Source organism: Macaca nemestrina, chromosome 18, assembly GCF_043159975.1.
Source record: "Macaca nemestrina isolate mMacNem1 chromosome 18, mMacNem.hap1, whole genome shotgun sequence".
In the NCBI taxonomy this organism is placed as follows: Eukaryota; Metazoa; Chordata; class Mammalia; order Primates; family Cercopithecidae; genus Macaca; species Macaca nemestrina.
In genome coordinates this window covers 72265018-72285490 of record NC_092142.1, presented here as the reverse complement: position 1 = coordinate 72285490, position 20473 = coordinate 72265018, and the positions used below count along the sequence as shown (strand labels likewise).

General features: G+C 37.6%; 1 protein-coding gene across 14 annotated transcripts in view; it reads right to left on the bottom strand.

Moving 5' to 3' along the window:
• Positions 1 to 20473, bottom strand: part of LOC105491299 (HYDIN axonemal central pair apparatus protein) — a 468775-nt gene that overhangs the window by 273985 nt on the left and 174317 nt on the right. For all 14 annotated transcript variants that reach the window (XM_024795897.2, XM_071084900.1, XM_011757559.2 and 11 more), the window contains 2 exons: positions 10337 to 10455; positions 4845 to 5068 (listed from right to left, as the gene is read on the bottom strand). In XM_024795897.2, coding sequence (XP_024651665.2) covers positions 4845 to 5068; positions 10337 to 10455 — 343 coding nt within the window. The remainder of the gene's footprint in view (positions 1 to 4844; positions 5069 to 10336; positions 10456 to 20473) is intronic.

Sequence of the window (20473 nt, the reverse complement as noted above, 5' to 3'; positions counted from 1 at the left end):
GATATATGCTTTCATTCCTCCTGGGTATATACCTAGGAATGGAATTGCTGGTCATACGGTAACTCAGTGTTTACCTGTTTGAGGTGCTGATAAACCATTTTCTAAAGTGGCTGCCATGTCTTATATTCCTAATTATCAGTGTTTGGGGGTTCTCATTCCTCCACCTTTTCACCAACACTTACAGTAGTTCCTCATCTGTAGTTTTGATTTCCTGTTGTTTCAGTTACTTATGGTCAACACGGTCCAAAAATATTAAATAAAAAATTTCCAGAAATAGATCACTCATACATTATTAAGTGCCTGTCACTTTGAGTAGTGTGATGAAGTCTTGTGTCATCCACTGTCTGTCCAGCCTGGGTCATGAATCACCCTTTTGTCCAGTGTATCGATGCTGCATGATGCTACCCTCTTTTTAGTCACTTAGTAGCTGTCTTGGTTATCAGATCAACTGCCACAGTATTGCAGGGCTTGTGTTTGAGTAACGCTAATTTTACTTTTGCACTTTGGGGCCTAAAAATGCAGATAAAGGGGAACTACTGTATTTTCCATTTTAAGATTATAGACATCCAAGTGAGTGTGAAGTAGTGCCACATTGTGGGGTTTTGATTTACATCTCCCTGAGGATTAATGATGTTGACAGTCTTTTCATGTGTTATTGGCCTTTTGTATATTTCTTTGAGAAATATCTGCTTAAACGCTTTGTCCATTTTTAAATTGAATTATTTATTGAGTTACAACTATCTAGTAATTTATTATTATCCCTTATCAGATATATGAGTTGCAAATACTTTATCCCATTGTGTAGGCTGTCTTTTCACTTTCTTGATAGTATCCCCTTTGCAGCACAGACTTTTTTACATTCTGATGAAGTCTAATTTATTTATTTTTTCTTTGGTTGCTTGTGCTTAGATGCTGATTATCTGAAAACTATTGCTTATTTGGTTTTTGGATATGGATATTTATCCCTATGTTTGTTTGTTTGTTTTTGAGACAGAGTCTCACTCTGTCACCCAGGCTGGAGTGCAGTGCCACAATCTCCACTCACTGCAATCTCCGCCTCCTGGGTTCAAGTGATTCTCCTGCCTCAGCCTCCCAAGCAGCTGGGATTGCAGGCACACACCACCATGCCCACCTAATTTTTTTGTATTTTTAGTATAGATGGGGTTTCACCATGTTGGTCAGGGTGGTCTCAAACTCCTGACCTCAGGTAATCTGCCTGCCTCAGCCTCCCAAAGTGCTGAGATTACAGGCATGAGCCACTGTGCCGGGCCTATCCCTATGTTTTCTTCTAACAGTTTTATAGTTTCAGCCCTTACATTTCAGTCTTTGATCCATGTAGAGGCAGTTCCCTTCTACTCCTAGTTTGTTACTTTTTTTTTTAATCATAAAAGGGTGCTGAATTTTGGCAAATGCTTTTTCTGTGTTTATTGAAATAATCATGTGGTTTTTGTCCTTTATTCTATTAATATGTTGTATTACATTGATTGATTTTCATATGTTAAGCCAACCTTTCATTCCTAGGATAAATCCCACTTGGTCATGGGGTATAATCCTTTCCACATGTTGCTGGATTTGGTTTGCTAGTATTTTGTCAAAGATTTTTGGGTCTAAATCCATAAAGGTTATGGGTTTTTAGTTTTCTTGTAATGTTTTTGTTTGGTTTTGGTATCAGGGTAATACTGGCCTCGTAAAATGAGTTGACAAGTGTTCCTACCTTCTCATTTTTTGGAAGAGTTTGTGAAAGATTTATAATTCTTCATTAAACATTCAGTAGAATTCATCAGTGAAGCCACTTGATCCTGTTTTTTGTTTGTTTGTTTTTTGGTTGGAATATATTACAGGTCTATTCAGATTCTCTCTCTCTTCTTGAGTCAGTTTTGGTAGTTCATGTCTTTCCAGGAATTTGTTCATGTCATCTACATTATCTAATTTTTGGCATACAATTGTTCATAGCATTATCCACTAATCCTTTTAATTTCTGTAAGGTTGGCAGTAATGTCCTTTCTTTTATTCCTGTTGGGTAGAGTGTGCTGTAGATGTCTGTTAGGTCTAGGTGGTTTATAGTGTTCAACTCTTCTATTTCCTTTATGATCTTCTGCTTAGTTTTTTTTATTATTGAAAGTGGGGTATTGACATCCCCTACTATTTTGCTGAATTGTCTATTTCTCCCTTCAATTCTGTCTGTCTGCACTTACATATTTTGGTGCTCTGTTATTAGATGTGTGTTTGTAATTGCCATATCTTTTTGATGAATTCACTATCTTATCATTGTAAAATGCCCTTCTTTGTCTTGAGTAACAATTTTTGTTTTAAAGTCTATTTTGTCTGGTATAACATGGTCTCTCCAGCTTTCTTTTGATACTGTTTGCATGGTATAGATATTTCTATCCTTTTGGTTTCAACCTATTCATATCTTTAAATCTAAAGTGTGGTATCTTGTAAAAAGCATATAGATAGATCATTTTTGGGGGGGTTGTTTGTTTTGTTCTAATCCATTCTGCCATTCTCTAACTTTTAATTGAAGTATTTAATACATTAACATTTAATGTGATTGTTGATAGGGCAGGACTCATGCTACTTATTTTCTATATGTCTCATGTCTTTTCTGTTTCTTTATTCCTCCATGACTGCCTTTCTTTGTGTTAAATGGATATTTTCTACCCTTTTAAATTCCCTTGTTATTTCTTTTACTGTATTTTTAAGTTAGTTTAGGGAATAGTTTAGAGAACGGGCAATCCTGAATTTGGGTAAATAATTCAGAGTCAAAAGTGAGGGCAGTAGTAGTCATGCATCAGGAATGTCTAACAAACCCAAATACATGACTTCTTGCACCTAATATACAACCTTGCTTGAAGGAGATACTCAATAAGAGTTTATTAAACCAATATCCACGTAATTATTCCTAAAAAGGGTAGCTATGTATGTATGTTGATGGTAAGACACAGTATTAATTATTAGGCCAGAACTTAAAATGGGGAATGGCCAGGTGAAATTGGGATGAGCTTTCTTATTAAACTTGAGGGGCAGTTAGCCTTCCTTGGCTAGCACTTTTCCTTCTATCATCTATCTGAAAAGTAAAACTGCTCCTTTATTATCCTACACTTTCCTTCCTACAGATAGGGCTATTATTCCTTCTATCTTAAATGTTTTTAGAGCACAGCTTAAAGGTTTTATCTTTGCTGCTTATGTATGAAGGCTTGCTTATGATACTGGATGTTGTCAAGGGTACTTATGATTCAGAGCAATACTTCCTGATGCCCAGTAGTCAGAAAGCTTCCAATAGTTGATCTGCTGGATCTTATCAAAGACCCTTATGGGACCAGAGGATCCGTGAATTGGAGACACGGTTACATTCATAAGTTTGTTCTTCCTACTTCTTCAGATAACCACCCTTCACTGCTTGTCATGAGAGATGAGATGTTATGAAGATAGTAAGTGGGCTGAAGTTCATATAATATGAAAATGTATTCCCACACTTCTCATATTGTATACATATGCAAAGGATGTCAGCTGGGATAAGTATGATGCATATTTGTGAAGAGTCAATGTTATTCAAACATTTGGAAAACAACCCTCATTCTTCTCTTATAACAAACACATGTATTATGGTAGAGAATGTAAATGTCTTGTGAATGTTTGAGATAAGTCTTGAGACTTAAAAATAAAAAAAGATTATGATTATGACAGGCTGCTTTGGCCATGCCACAGAACCCTTGAGGCACACACATTCACTCTCCTTAGTTGTTGGGGGTTGTATGACTTTGCTAGGGCTGCCATAAAAAAGTATCCTAGATTGGGTGGCTTAAACAACAGAAGTTTATTTCTGTTGCTGTCAGAGGGTTGGTGACTGCAAGGTTATTTTTTTCTGAGGGTCTCTCGCTTCAGCTTCTCTTTATTTTTTCACATGGCCCTTTTCTATGAGTATGTCTGTGTCCTAATGTCCTCTCCTTATAAGGACACCAATCATATTGGATTAAAGTCCACCCATCTGACCTCATTTTGCCTTAATTATCTCTTTAAAGGCCCTATGTCCAAGAAGAGTTACATTCCGAGGTACTGGGTGTTAACACTTCAACATATAAATTCTGCGGGAAGCAATTCAGTGCATAACAGGGACACTGAGGTGCAAGAATTTGAGACTAAATAGTAATCACCTTTCAGCTAATCTTGAGATTCTGAATGTAAAGTATATATCATGAGATCAGTACATTTTCCTTGGATCCTTCAGGTCATATGTCTCTATCTCTTTTCTATGTTATCCCCAGGGCTTGCCCCAAGGGAGACCTCAGCTTGTAGATGGAGGGAGGTCTTGCTAGCAGTTACCAGAATAAGAGAAACTGCCATGGTAATTAACAACCTGCTGCTGTGGGAATCCAAATAGAGTCAGAGCAATGTGTTTACAATGTTTGAAGACATGATAGTGAGATCATGTAAACAATTTCCTTAAAATAAGAACAAAAGACAAAAGTTTAGAGAAACTGTGATAATGGCCAAAGCTTAGCCCAGATGATTTTATTCAGGTGTTACTGTAATAACTTATTTTCTCTAAACATCCTAAGACATAGAGAGTAACTAGAAGCTAGTTTAATGTCTAAATCCTTATTTTATAAGATTATAACTTGCAGAAAAACTAGATCTCCAAACAGCATCTGTATCTATATTATAATAACTTATACATGTTCACTAGGGAAACACTGATGGAAATTTAACACACTCTATTATGCTGATGTGTTCATATCAACAAAGACAGCTATGAACATCCAGACAGGATCTATTTAAAAAGCTAAAAAGGCAACAGGTTAAAACTTCAGTTAGTTTCTACATTCGTTATAAATGCACCTTACCTAATGGTCAGTTTCACAGGCTCAGGTGACCCATTGACATTGACCAGGAACTCTTCTTCAAAGTTTCCCAGGATGGTAGAACTGAAGGAGATCTGGATAGCTTGGACTCCACTTGGTTCAATGATGCCTTCCTTGGGACAGAAAACAAAGCAGGCCCCCAAAGCTGAAGTTGGAGGGGTCACATTGAAGAGAGCATCGATGCTGCCTTTGTTGTACAGTATTGCCTGTATCAATAAAAGGCAAGAATGTGAAGGTCAATGGGCCTCTGACTTATTTTCATATAAGCATGTGTCTGTACTGTTTAACAGCAACAAAGGGAAAGTTGCAGGAATTAGAACCAAAGAACACTCAGGGACAAATGAACAGTCTGATGCCTTGAGTGTTCGAAGATAGAACTCCCAAGCCAGAAGTAATTTTACATTTTTAGTCTCCTCTTTAAAATGAAATTGGTCATATATATTATGCTTGTGCTATAAAGACTTATCATAATCACATATACTGATGAAGAGCCTTAAAATACCCCCTTTTTTTGCTACTCTCTATAAAGTAACCAAGGGAAAGTAAGTATTTCTCTTATATGCATGACAAGGCTGAGGCTAAGCAGCATATTTAAAAATAAAAAGGAAGTTTGAATAGCAGAGTGAGAATTACCTAAACCTATGTTTATAATGTAGCTTGAAGAATGTACATGAGACATCATTGTGGATCCCAGATGACAAGGGTTCTCTTTGTTGTGCTATGAGTTTTCATCCTATTGAGATACTTTCATCTCAAATTCTACTGGATGGATGATTGCTTTGAGATTCTTATGCAAGCAACTGTTTTACTGTAGAAAAGTTGTATTCCTATATACTAGTGTTCTGGAAGCATGTTATTGCCCATATGTGGTTGTGCACTGGGTTTCGTGCCTGAGCTCTTTACATGCACACTCATGACATTTGGCATCCTACATGGCAGGCCTCAGTCTACTGTCCCTACAATTCTTGGGCATGAACCTTGACTACAGCCATGTTGTTCTATCCTGGCTTCCAAAGACACCACCTCTGATCCTTGCCAATGCTGTCCTTATACCTAGAGGGTGAACAGCATGTTTTCCTGATTTATATAGGAACCACCCTCAACCTACACCTAAGGCTTTGGAGGACAAAGAGCATGAGAGATCTTGAAGAAACTTGCAGAAGGTCAGCAGGCAAATGTGAGGTGTGTCAGGAACCCAGAAGCTGAGGGAGGAGGATTCCCAGATGAAGTCAGATGCAGACAGAGGTCAAGAGAGTAAGTTCAGAGCAAAGGTTATAGATTTATTATTTTTATTTAGAGATTATTGTCATCCCTGACCTTGAGGAAGAGAGTAATCCCAGTGGGGCATGATTGCAGAATCCAGAGGACAAATGTTTAGGGGATTGAGTGGGTGCACAGGAAATAGTGGCTATTTTAGATTCCTGTTTTGAGAAGATGAGTAGTGAAAGGTGAGAATGGGAGTGGCAAGGCTGTGGGACATACTGCAGAGGAGAAAGCATATTTGTAATAAATGAGATAATGCATATGCATTGCGCAGCCTAGAGGAAGCACTCACCAAAGTGCTGCCTGTTGTTGTTGTAAGAGAAGAGACCTTGGTAACTAAGGGAATGGGGTCTGAGTGGATGCAGAGGAGGATGAGTTCAGGGGCTCAGGTTGCAGGGAAGAGGGCATCCAGAACATATGGTGGAGAGAAAGAGTCGGCAGCAGAGGCAGAGCAGAGGAAGACAGCCTCTTCTGCCAAGAGAAGATGGACAATGCACCAAAATAGAAGCATAAATAATTGCTGCTTGCTATTTTATTCATCTTTTTATGTTTCTTCCCCATCTTCCTCATTCTAAGCTCCCTGGTAGCAGGAACCAGGCTTCACCCTTCATTCCATTTAAAGAGACCATGTAGAAAAGTGATTATGGCCAGCGACTCTGCAGCCAAACTGCCTGGGTTCAAATCTCAGCTTTGCCACTGACTTACTAGCTCTGTAACCTTGGACATTCTACTTAGTTTCTCTGTGTTCCAGTTTCCTCATCTTTAAAATGTAAGTACTACTAACTTCTCATGTTGCTGTAAAATTAAATTTATTAATTTATGTAATTTTTAGAATAGTGCTTGGCAAACAGTGCTTAAAAATGACAGACACTGTTGATATGTTTTTGTTTGTTTGTTTTTTGTTTTTTAAGGGATAGGGTCTGGCTCTGTTGTCCAGGCTGGAGTGCAGTGGCACATCACAGCTCACTGTACCCTTGAACTCCTAGGTTCAAGTGATCGTCCCACCTCTCCCTTCTGAGTAGCTGGGGCTATAGGTATGTGCCATCATGCCCAACTAATTTTTGTGGGTTTTTTTTTTTTAAAGATGGGGTCTTACTGTATTGCCCAGGCTGGTCTCGAACTCCTTACCTCAAGTGATCCTTCAACCTCAGCCTCCCAAAGCACTGGGATTACAGATGTGAGACACCACACATAGTCAGTGACTGCTATTTATATCCTCAGTGCCAAACAGGATGGGTTTAAATTTTACCTGTGCTTAAGAAGTGACTAATATGTACTAGTGGTAACATGAAGGCAAATTGAAGGCATTAATGGTAACTTGGAGGACCCTGTTCTTTTACTTCAGAAGATGCATGGATTGCCTTTTAGTTTTTTTGGTTAGCAGAAATGTTTTGCCCATATTTTCTGTATGGTGAGCATTCCTCCATTTTTAAGAATATGACATCATTCTTCTCCTCCTGACAAACAAGCACCCACTTATGAATACAGAAACCAGCAATAGTTTTGGGACACAATTCAGAGGCCTTTTGATTACTGATAATACTCTTTCCTTGAGATCTAGCTCTTTGGAGAGAAGAAAATTTATAATCAAACTTTGCCTCTCATTTGTTTTCCTTCTTAATTACACCGGGGAATAGTGTATACTCTTGGGGTTATGGTTTATTCTTTATGTATCTGCTATGCTCAGCAATGACTAAGGGCAATAGCTAGTTATTCAAATTTGTCTCAAGTAGGTAATGCAATAAATTGAAAGAGAGAAGCAATGAAACATCAGCATTAAATACGCAGAGTGCAAAATATTCCCATAAGAAGCACCTTACCGTGTCCTTCTCTGCCACTGCACAGCTCTCCAAACTGTCCAATCTGATGCATCACCTCATTTAACACTTATTTAACTGGCTGTGGTTTGCTTTACTATTAAAATTAGGGACAGTGGAAAGTGGTGGCCTCGAGCACACTTCTGCTAAATTTACATTCAGGGAAACCCTATCCATTTTGCATCAGAATTAAAGGTTCTTTTCTGATGTGGCACTCATAAGTTCAGTCTGTAAGATGTAAAGGAAATTCACACTGGATAAATTGCAGACAGAATATCAGTTTAATGAGAGCTACTGGACTTTTTTTCCTTCTCCCCTAAGTGACCTCGCAAGTGCAATCCAGGACAGTGTGGCATATAGCTGTGTCACTTGTCATTTCATGACAGCCATGCGACTGATTTCTTCATTTACACTGTGTTCCTATGCACAGTCCATCTCACTGTGACATTAACATCTCTGTTTACCTTCTGCATCATCCCATTTAGGCCACAGTTACCTTGTGAATGTGGGAGACGCAGGGCACTGTCCCCACACCACGTTAGGCTGGGCTAAGAGCCAAGTGGGCTGGAGGCTGGGTTTACCCAAGGTGAGAGGGTGGGATGCTGAGAACCTGAAGGGCTGAGAGGCCAGCAAAGGCCTTCTCTTCCAGAACAGGAGAGACAGCCCTAGTCCCCCAGGACTCACTAACATTACATGCTGCAGGACCCTGCCAAGTTACTTAACTCCCCTGGCATTCAGGTTTGCCATTCCTTGAATGCATTTCCTCTTTTTCTGTGCATACAGCTAATGGAATATGAATGTAGGTGAAATGCGCTACCGTCTATAAAAATATCATATACATTCCCCCATGCCCTTTCCCCTTCTGCAATCTTGAAGACCACGTGGTAGGGGTGGCCAAGCATGAAATGTTCCAGCTTCTCTGCTGGAAGAGAGCACCTGTTCACTAGAAACCTTTGTTTTGGACTTTATGTAAGGTATAAAAGAAGCTTCTAGCATATTTGAGACATTATGTATTTTTATATTTGTTTGTTACAATATCTAGCACTACCTTAACTTCTCTAAGCCTCAGTTTACCCAGCTATAAAATGGAAATAGTTAATTGTACCTCACAAATAGTTGTCACAAATAGGGTTTTATTGTTTGGGGCTGGTTTTTGTTTTTTGTTCAACACAGAATCTCACTCTGTTGCCCAGGCTGGACTGCAGTGGCACGATCTTGGCTCACTGCAACCTCCACCTCCTGAGTTCAAGTGCTTCTCCTGCCTCAGTCTTCCAAGGAGTTGGGATTACAGGTGCCCGCCAACACACCCAGGTAATTTTTGTACTTTTAGTAGCAATTGAGTTTTACCACACTGGCCAAGCTGGCCTTGAACTCCTGACCTCAAGTGATCTACCACCTTGGTCTCCCAAAGTGCTAGGACACAAATCGGGTTTTTGTGAGAACTAAATGAACGAGTGAATGTGAAAGCACTAGCACTGTGCTCAACACACATTAAGGGAGATGTTGTGTATGATATTAACCACTACACGATCCACATTTCTCATACGCAAAATAGATGTAATAAAGCCTAACTTTCACAATTTGGTAAGGATTAGAAATCACACACACACACACACACACACAGACACATAGATATGCAAACACAATAAAGTATGAACCTGACATCTATTTGTCACTCATTAAATAATTGCTTTGAATACCTCTATAAAAATACAAACATATACAACGAAGGAACCTTTCCAAAATTAAGTTTCAAGGGTTACAGTCTGATGCAGTATAAAAAATATGCCCTAGATACAAATTTAGTGATGGTGAAACACTGAAGTAAACACTGATCCTGAAGAACTCATGCAGACATCCTGTAAAATTTCATTTTCTAATTAATTGGAAAGATAAAGCAGGAAAGTCTCTTCCAGAAACTATTATTGGTTTTTAAAACATAGATTGGAGACCAGTGCATTAAGAGAAAATTACGAAGTATGAAAAGAGCTATGCTCATTAGGACGTTCTAGAAAATGTAAAAGGTTCTCCATCCTCTGATCTGTGGAATTTATGTTGTCAGAGAACAAGCACTAAACAGATGGGGAGATGTATTTATGGGTTTTCCCTTTGCAATCTACAAAACAATGAGGATAAAACCAGTTAAACTATGGCTCTGTTGCTTTTCAGCTTTTACTAAAGTGAGGGAGGGCTAATGAAGATAAAAAGTTGTTTCCCTCACGATGGCCAGGCAAGAGGAGGAAGAATCTGAGCACTCCGGGGTCTCAACAAGGATGAGTAATGGCGAATGAATGTGATTGCACACACTTTCCATCAAATAAAAACACATAAGATACAACAAACCCAAAAAGCCAAGTACTGTTGGAAGTCTCAGCGAACAACTCTAGTGCTTACCTCATAACAATGTACAGATCCGGTGAAAACTTTCCCAATATCCAGCAATTCAAAGTTGAAGTGAATCTTAGGTCCCATGCCTTCCCCTTTGATTCGGAGGGGCAGACGGATTTCTCGGCCTAGAAAAACAATTCTGACTTTATCATCCAAATGGTGCTTCATTTACCCCAAATCATGTTCCCTCATGTACGTTACCAATATAAATAATCAAAATTATTAAATAGCTCCTTGCACGGCACTGAGGGAACTGCAATTTAACTAATGCTAAAGATTCATCCTATCTGGGAGCCAATCATAATCCTGAATGCCAAAATCCTGACTGCTGAAATTGTGAAAGATATAATTCTGGAAAAACAAAAGACATTCTTTACAATATATTTATTTACATTTTTAAAGAGGGATTTACTTGAGAAACATATAAAAACACAACAGAACACTTCAAAGGCCACTCTATGCAATAAAATAGGCAACAAAATACATATTTTTGCAAGCATAGACACAGGTAGACTAACAACAGTCACGTGGGTATAACAGTACCACAAACTGTATTTACAAAGGAACAGGTGAAAAAGGGCAATGTACAAATGCATGCCATTAGGATTGGTAACTGCAGGCACCCAGCTTTATAACTGTGATCACCTGAAATATCATATAAACAACCTAAGTCTTTTGAGAAGATAGATAAAAAACCATGATGGGTCACCCCTACTTAGGCAATTTCCCAAAGAGCTGAGATCTCCAGAAATTTTATCTCTCACAAATTCAGATGTACAAAAAGAGTATCTCTTCATTTATTGAGGAAGTGTCTGCATTTTTTTTTTTTTTTTCGAGACGGAGTCTTGCTCTGTTGCCCAGGCTGGAGTGCAGTGGCGCGATCTCCACTCACTGCAAGCTCCGCCTCCCGGGTTCACGCCATTCTCCTGCCACAGCCTCTCAAGTAGCTGGGACTACAGGCGCCCGCCACCACGCCCGGCTAGTTTTTTGTATTTTTTTAGTAGAGACGGGGTTTCACCGTGTTAGCCAGGATGGTCTCGATCTCCTGACCTCGTGATCCGCCCGTCTCGGCATCCCAAAGTGCTGGGATTACAGGCTTGAGCCACCGCGCCCTGCCAGTGTCTGCATTTTTACGCACACACACAATACTAATGCACAAAGACAACGTCGTGATAATGCACTTTCATGGAATCAAATTTCTAATGTCCAAGGCAGCAGAGGAAAAGCCTGTCCCAGCTATCAGAGACAAACCAATGTGCCTTCTGTATTTGTTCTCTCCCAAGTCCCTGGCTGGTTGGATGGGGCCTGTCAACATTGAGGGCAGATTTTCCCCATAAAGTCCACTCAGACTTACCCACAAATCTCCTCTGGAAACGCTCTCACAGATATACTCAAAATTATGCTCTACCAGGTTTCCAACAGTTTTTACTGGTCAAGTTGACATCTAAACTTAAGACCACAAGCCCACGCCTTGTCAACCTGGCACCCATGTGTTAAACCATACTAAATTTCCCAATACAGACAACAGAGTAACAGGTCCACCTAATATGGTAGAATCAGCATAATGCAACTATCCCATGTGCAACTGAAAACACACTAACCCCTTCCCCAGATTTGGTTTTCAGGATTTCAACATTTGGGATTTTAATCTTTCAGGACTGTGATTTTTGGGATTTTAGACACCAGGGATGTTAGACTTTAGGGATTTTGATCCTTACGGGTTTTGATCTTTTGGGAACTCAAGATTCGAGATTATGGCATTTTGAATTGTGTTGTTTGGTATTGTGATCCAAACATTTTAAGAAAATAAGAATACTGCTAGTTTCTTATCTTTGGGGAGCAGACTGTATTGCAATTTAGGCTTACATTTTAGCAGGAAAAAAATTTAAAAATTTTAACCCAATTCTTAACATTATTTCAAAGTTTCTTACAAAGAAAACTAATTCTAAATCAGAGAAGGGTGACCATTGATGCTTCTCATAAAATGAGAGCCAACGTGGGGCTCCAAGCGACATTATTCACCTAGATCTTCCTTAGATTTAGGGAGATCCAGAATATTAGGGATCTGAGTCTAGGGATCTTACCTGATGCTTACTTTTGCTGAATTTCTTCCATGTAGAGGTAATGAAATGCACTTAACAATATCCATTGTAACACATCTACAGTGTACCCACGGTCAATACAGAGCACACAACCTTTGAAGTACTGACTGGTTTTGTTCCCCCTTTTAAAAATGAAACTATCTTTGTTCGATAATATATGATCATTACAAAATTTAAAGAGAATATGAACAAAATTATCTTATAATTGCACCATCCAAAGACAACTACTGTTAACATGTTGGTGCCTATCTTTTTATATTTAATTGCATCACAATACTGCTAATGCAAATGGGAATGCATACTATGTTATTTTGCAACCTGCTTTTTTTCATTTAATAATACCTTTGGAACATTTTAACATATCATATCTAAAGATCTACCTTATTCTTCTTAATGGTTATGTGGTCCACTGTTGGGAGGCAAATACTTCTAAAACTCTTATTGGACATTTAAGTGGCTTCCAACCTTTCATTACAATTTGTAGTGTAACTACTACCATCAAACATGTATCTGTGAACAATTTTTCCATATTTTCTTCCAGCACTTTGAAGATATTATAGCATTCCACTGTTTCTGTTGAGAAGTCAGCTCATAGTCTTATTGCTCATTTGAGACAATCTATCTTGTCTTCTGATAGATTTAATTTTTATGCACACATATTGATTTACTTTTATCTTTAGCTTTCAGTGATTTTACTATAATGTTCCTTGGCATGGTTGCATTTATCCTTTTGGGGACTTGTAGCACTTATTGAATATGCAAATAAATGTCTTTCATCAATTCTGAAAAATTTTCAGTCATTATCTTTTCAAGCATTGTTTCTTCTCCACTTTTCACCTCTCTGTCTTTTCTGTGTATGTGTGTGTTCTTTTTCTATATTTTGTCTCTGCATGCTTCAGTATTTTCAGATATTTTATTTGATTTATCTAATTTCCAGTTTACAAAATCTATCTCTGGCTATACCTAACAAGCGGTTAAATTCATCCACTGAGTTTTTAATTTGTTATTATAACTTCTCAGTTCTAGACTTTTCATTAGAGCGTTTCTAGTTTTCAGATCTCTGCTTAATTTTGATAAAAGTGTTTTTAAAATCTGTGTCTGATAATTCTTTTATCTGGTTCTCCTGGGTTTGTTTCTATTGTTTACTCTGGTTTTCTATCAGATTGTCTTACCTCCTCATGTGCTTGGTCATTTTTTGATTGAGTGCTGATCAGTATATATAAAAATTATAGACATAATTTAAAGCCATAAGAAGATATCTCCCTCTGGCTTCTAGCAGGTGACTGGGGGGCATTAGTAATCCTAGACAACCTAATTTAGCTGTTCTCAGCTAAGGTTTTGTGAGAGAATTAAGCCCTGCAGCAAATCATTTGAGTGATTATTTTCTCAACTCTCCCAAGAAGGGTAGGTATAACAGAGATAAATTAATTCCTCATAAACAATAGATACCTTAGAACACTAGGGATTAATTATCTTCTGGATCTCGAGTGGAAAACTGTTGGAAATTAAGCCAATAACTCAATAATTATTCAAAGCTGAACTTCAGTCTCTTTGCTGAACTTCAGTCTCTTTGAGGACTGGCCCATTTCTAATTCACTGGGTCCTACTCTAAAGCCTGGCAGATTACATGACTAGGGCCTTTCCTCCTGGGACATACCATGGACTTTTGTTTTCTTCTTTAACCTTACTTAACTTGTTAGTCTCTCTGCAGTTTTTACCAAAAAGGCAGTGTCTTTAAAAATAAAGTGGCCCCCAAAGTCTGATGGTCTTGATTTCCTTCTTTTGGATCTTGGCCCATGTTCTGGTAGTTCTCTCTTGCCTTAAAAAACAGATTTAAAAAAATATTTTGCCTTGCTTTCCTAGGTGTTCTCAGAGAGAGAGAGTTAATTCAAATTACCCAGCTTATCATTTATGAAAGATTTCCAGAACAAAGGGATGCACATTTGACATTGTGATAGCTATAGCCATACTGCCCTCAAGAATAGTGCTAATTCCACACAAACATCTGTAGTATTTAAGGGTTCCTTCTCTCCACATTCTCCCCAGCAGTGGGGATATCACCACTTTGGAAATCTTTGATAGTTCTATGGTTTTCCTTAAATGTATATCATATAATTTCAAGTTCTCTAAGGAAAGAGGATATATAGGACATTTTGAATGTTCAAAATACTTTTAGTGCTTTGTTGATGTAGTTTTCAGTATTACAGAAAGTACGCTTAGAACAGCCAAGTGATATTTCTAATTTATTATCATCATTTTAATGCCTTGTGACATTTTATGTTCCACCGTCTTCTGTTGCTGTTTAGCTTTTGTATCTTTAATGCTTTTTCCCCATGAATGTCTTTTAAAGACAGAATACTTGTCCTTTTGTTCCTTCTAGTGCTTGGCAACATAGTGGTCATTCGACAAGCATTACTTTGATTACAAGAAGCAAAAGCCATACTTGGGATGACTGATTTATTCAAAAGGTTCCCCTGCTCCATCCGATCCCTGGAAAAGACGTTCCTCTAAAGATCAGGTGTTAGTGGTGGCAATACTCTAGACTATAAATAAAACTTTCAAAGGGCCCAAATGGCGTTACTCTACTCTATTATTTTTGAGGTCTAGACTATTGGGAATAATTTAAACTCTTTGGTCAAGAGAAAAGCATTTTGATTGAGATCCAACTTTCAGAATGGCAAATAAAGAGAATTGCAAATATATCATGCAATAAACTGCAGGACTATTTATAACTGTCATGCCTAAAACTTTCTCCATCTGTTACCTTGACTGCCTTTCTTTAAAAACAAGGAGATGTGTTGTAATAAAGCAGTGAGCCAATGTTTATTTGGTAGTTATTAATTACTTCAAAGGAGTTTGTCTTATTTGTAGCTAGCCACTTCCCTCACCCAGAACAGGAGTACAAGTAATGCCCAGCCTTGATTTTCTAAGTGATAGTCTAAATTTTAGGGTCACATTACATATGCTACTTTTCCACAAGATTTTCTAAGCAGATATTTTTCTTGTCTAGGCAAAAGGCAGCAAGAGATACAAGCATGGAGGAACTAGCAAACTTTAAGGGCAGACTTCTTATTAAAAGACCAAAATATTTTAAAACATAGAGCAGTTCTCATCTATGACTGTAGTGTTCTGATTTCACACATGAGAAGTAGGGAGATGCACTACAGAACCCCTTTAATGACCCTGAAGTCCCCAAATGCAACAGATCCCATTGCTTTACATACCAGAAAATGCAAACCATGGGCTTTCAAAAACTATCCATCTGCTATGGTCTGAATGTTAGTGTCCCTGGAACCCCAAATTCGTATGTTGAAATCTTAACTCCCAAGATGATGGTGTTAAGACGTGAGGCCTTTAGGAGGTGATATGATCATGAGGGTGTAGCCCTCAAGAATGGGATTAGTGCCCTTATAAAAGCTGCCCCAGCAAGTCGGTCTGCCCCTTCCACCATCTGCTGGTGCCTTAATCTTGGATTCTCCAGCCTCCAGAATTGTGTTGAATAAATTTCTGTTTTTCATAAACCACTGAGTCTATGGCATTTTATTATAGCATCCTGAACAGACTAAAATACCACCTAAGATATCCTAGATGTTCCAATATTATACTTGAGTTCCATTCCTGTGCAGTAAGAAAAAACTCAGAGGAAAAAAAGTATAAATAGAAGAATAAACGGCCATTATTCACTCATAGTAAGACTGTCAACCTAGAAAAAAAGAACATATAAATAAATTTTAAAATTAATAAGAGAGGGACTGTGTATGATGGCTCATGCCTGTAATCCTAGTGCTTTGAAAGGACAAGGTAGGAGGATCAATTGAGGCCAGGCGTTCAAGATCAGCCTGGGCAACATAGCAAGACCTTGTCTCTACAACTTTAAAAAAAAAATTAGCCAGGCTACTCGGGAGGCTGAGGCAGGAGAATGGCGTAAACCCAAGAGGTGGAGCTTGCAGTGAGCTGAGGTCGCACCACTGCACTCCAGCCTGGGCGACAGAGCGAGACTCCGTCTCAAAAAAAAAAAAAAAAAAAAATTAGCCAGGCATCATGGAGTGAGCCTGTAGTCCCAGCTACTTGGGAGGCTGAGGCAAGAGGATCACTTGAGCCCAGGAGTTCAAGGCTGCAGTGAGCTATGATCACATCACTTGCACTCCAGCCTGGGCAACAGAGCAAGAAGCTGTCTCAAAAAATAAATAAAACAAAATAAACAAGAGAGTAAGATTCAGGATCAGCAAACATTTACAAAGGTCAACTGTATTTCTATATCCAGCAACAGTCAGAAAAATTTAGTTTTCAAGATTCTATTTTTAATAGCAACAAAAATATTAAGTATGTAAAAATAAATCAACAAAACATACTTGAAACCTTCAAAGCAAAAGTTGTAAAACTTTATGGAAAGACATTAACAAGGATTTAAATAAATGAATGAATAGAGAACTAGACTATATTCTTGGAAAGGAAGATTCAATGTCATCGAGAGTGTCCATTTTCTCCCAACAGATTTATATCTATAAATTCAATGTACTGCTAAACAAAATGCCAGCAGGTAGAATTTGGTGGAGAGTGGTGGGTTGATTTTAAAATTTAAATGGAAAATCAAAGGGCCAATAAAAAGAAGACATGCTGAAAGAAGAATAAGTTGGGAGAACTTGCCCTTTCATAAACTCAAATCTAGTGGAAAGCTATTGTAATTAAGATAGTGTGGTACTGGGGCACAAAGTGCAAAATGACAAAGGAAACAGAAGAGAAAACACAGAATAGATGCACAAATACATGTGAATTTGATTTCTATCAGAGCAGGTGTTGAATATTAGTGAGGAAAGATGACTACATAGTGCACAGAGTGTAGGGAGCTACATCAGTTGATATCCACGTAAGATCTGTGGTAGGCTGAATAACGGCCCCCAAAGATACTTACATTCTCACTCCTGAATCTAAATATTGCCCTATATGGCAAAAGGGTGAATGTTGTCTTATATGTCAAAAGAGGTAATTAAATTAATAATTTAGACAGGGGGAGATTATCCTGGATAATCTTGGTGGGACCTAATATAATCACAAATGTCCGAAAGTAGAGGGAAATTTGACACAGAAGATGAAAAGACAACGCAATGATGCAAGCAGATTAGAGTGATGCAACCACAAGCCATGGAATGCTGGCAGCTTTAAAAGCTGGAAAAGGTAGGGAACAAATTTTTCCCAGGAATCTCCAAAAGGAACCAGTACTATTGACATCTGATTTTAGCTCAGTGAAACTGATTTCAGACTTCTGAATTCCAGAACTGTAAGAGAATAAATGTGTGTGGTTTAAAGTCACTAAGTTACTCATAACTTGTTTCAGCAGCAATAAGAAACTAACACAGAGTCCCACCCATCTGCTCTACACAAAAGTCAACTGAAGTTGGATCAATGTGATAGTAAACTACAAAACTTTTTAGAAAGCAATACAGAATGATCTCTTTACCAACTTGGTGTAGAGAAAGGGATTTTAACAATACAAAGTGAGCAAATTATAAAATAAAAGATATCAAATGCAATTGCATTAAAACTCTTGTTCACTAAAATCACCTTAATGAGAGTGAACAGACAAGACACAAAAACTGGGAGAAGATATTTGCAGGACATATCAAGCCAGTTACATCCCAAATACATCAAGAGCCCCTACGAATTAACAATATGAAGACAACACAATAGAAAAATGGGCAAAGGCCAAATAGGAATTTCACAGGAGATGAAACACAAATGGCCAGTCAATATAACATGCTATTTTCATCAATATAATGAAATTTATAATTGCAGAAATGTTAAAGCCACAGTGAGACTCCATTTCACACCTAGCAGAGAAGCAAAATTTTAAAAGTTGATCAATACTAAGAGTAGTCAAGGTTATGGAGTAAGGTTATAGGCACATCTCCTGCAGGTAGGAAAGTAGACTAGCACAACCCCTTTGGAGAAGTCTGATTACCTAGTAAACCTTAGTGTGTACATCCTGTATGTCCTGGAGTTGCCACTCCTGGGGATATATCCTAGAAAAATTTGGCACCATGTACCTGAAAACATGTTCAAGAATGTTCATAAGAGCATTATTCTCAATAACATAACAGCATTAAGTTAGAAACAACATGAATGTCCAACTGGAGAGGAATTTTTATATATTCAAATAATAGAATATTAACTGTTAAACTATAGCCTCATGCATGACATGAGTGAATCTCAGAAAAACAAATATAGTATGATAATATTTATGTAAAGTTTAAAACATGCAAAAACAAGTTATATATTGTTATGGGTTATACCCACATATGGCTAAAAAGCAGTATGAAGAAAAGCAAAGAAATGATTAACTGACTACAAAAAATTTTAAATGGATAGTTACCTCTATGCAGGAAAGACAAGGACACAGATAGATCTTCAAAGATATGGTAAAGTCCCATTTCTTAACGTGGGTGACAGGTTCATGGTTGTTTATCTTACTATTATTCCTTATACCTTACCTACATAATACAAATATTAGTTTGCATAATTTTAATATAAATTTTAAAAACACAAAACTAAAACTTGCTGAAATGTTAACTAATATATTTTGTTGTATGTTTGTGTGCACAAAATTGTTTATTATACAGGTATTTCTTGGAACCCCAAAGTTCATTATCAGAATTTTCACATTCAATAATAATATGATATAAGTTGTTTTACCTAAATTCATTATCTAAATGAAAATAATAATATAATTATGATACGAATGTATGCATGTGCCAGCAAAACCATTTATGTTTGCTTGAGTTTCAGCGGTAAGATGTAGTGTGTTACAGCCCGACCTTCAGCTGCTCTGACAAGATAGATTTGTTTCGTACTTTCCTTATTTAAAATGTGTTATGCATTATCAGCTCATCTTCCCACAATTTCCCTGATGGTTTAGTCTTTCATGGGTCCTGGAGTTTGTTTCTGCCAGGTACTGAGGGCAACCACCAACCAGGGAATGATTTAGATAAAATCTTTAGATCCTAGACTTTTAGAATCTTTAACACTTATTTTATTGTTTGTATTACAGTTCATGTTTACAGCAGTGTAGAAAGAAAATGTAATTCATGTCTAAAATTGTACAGTATATTTACATGCTATAAACCAATATACCCATGTATATACTTACTTATTTAAACATTATAGAGGTAATTTGAATGTTTTAAATGCCTTATGTTATACGGGAATCTTTGATGAGTTGTTATATAGGTGTTTTAACATGTTTTAGAAAATCTGGACAGAGTTTCTGGATGGGCCAGGAACCTGACTGTTTCTGAGAGTTGTAAGAATGGAATATGGGTTGCACTATTTCACAGGAACCATGTCTTTATGGGGTAGTGTGATACAGGACAGGGACCAGGACCGTCACAACACAGAATTCAAATCTTGGATTAAGAAGCCCCACAGACAACTCACCTAAATTCTCTAAGCTTTAGCTTTCTTAATAATTCCAGCTTACCTTACTGAATTATTGAGACACAAATAAGATTAATATGCAAGTGTCTTCGTGTTTATATACAAATGTGTTCATAAACTATAATGTGAACATAAATTATGTAAATTTGATTTATGAGAGAGCTGATGTTGAATATCAGTGAGAAAAGATGGATTATTTAGTGTAAAGAGCTAAAACAGCTGGAAATCCACATGAGATCTATGGCAGGCTGAATAATGGCCCCTAAAGATATTCACATCCGCATTCCTGAATCTGTAAATATTATCTCATAAATCAAAAGACGTGATTAAGAATTTTGAAATGGGGAGATTATTCTGGATTATCTTGATTATGGTAGCTTAAAAATCGCCTTGAATTCTGGTAGTAGGAGTCCTCTCATTTTACTCTTCCAAAGTTGTTTCGGCTATTCTAGGTTGCTTGCATTTCCATATGAATTTTAGAATCAGCATGTTAATTTCTACAAAAAAACCATCTTGCATTCTAATTTTGATTTCAATTAAATCTATAGATGAATTTGGGGGAGAAATGGCATTAAGATGTCATTAAGATGCTATTGAATAGCCACATTGA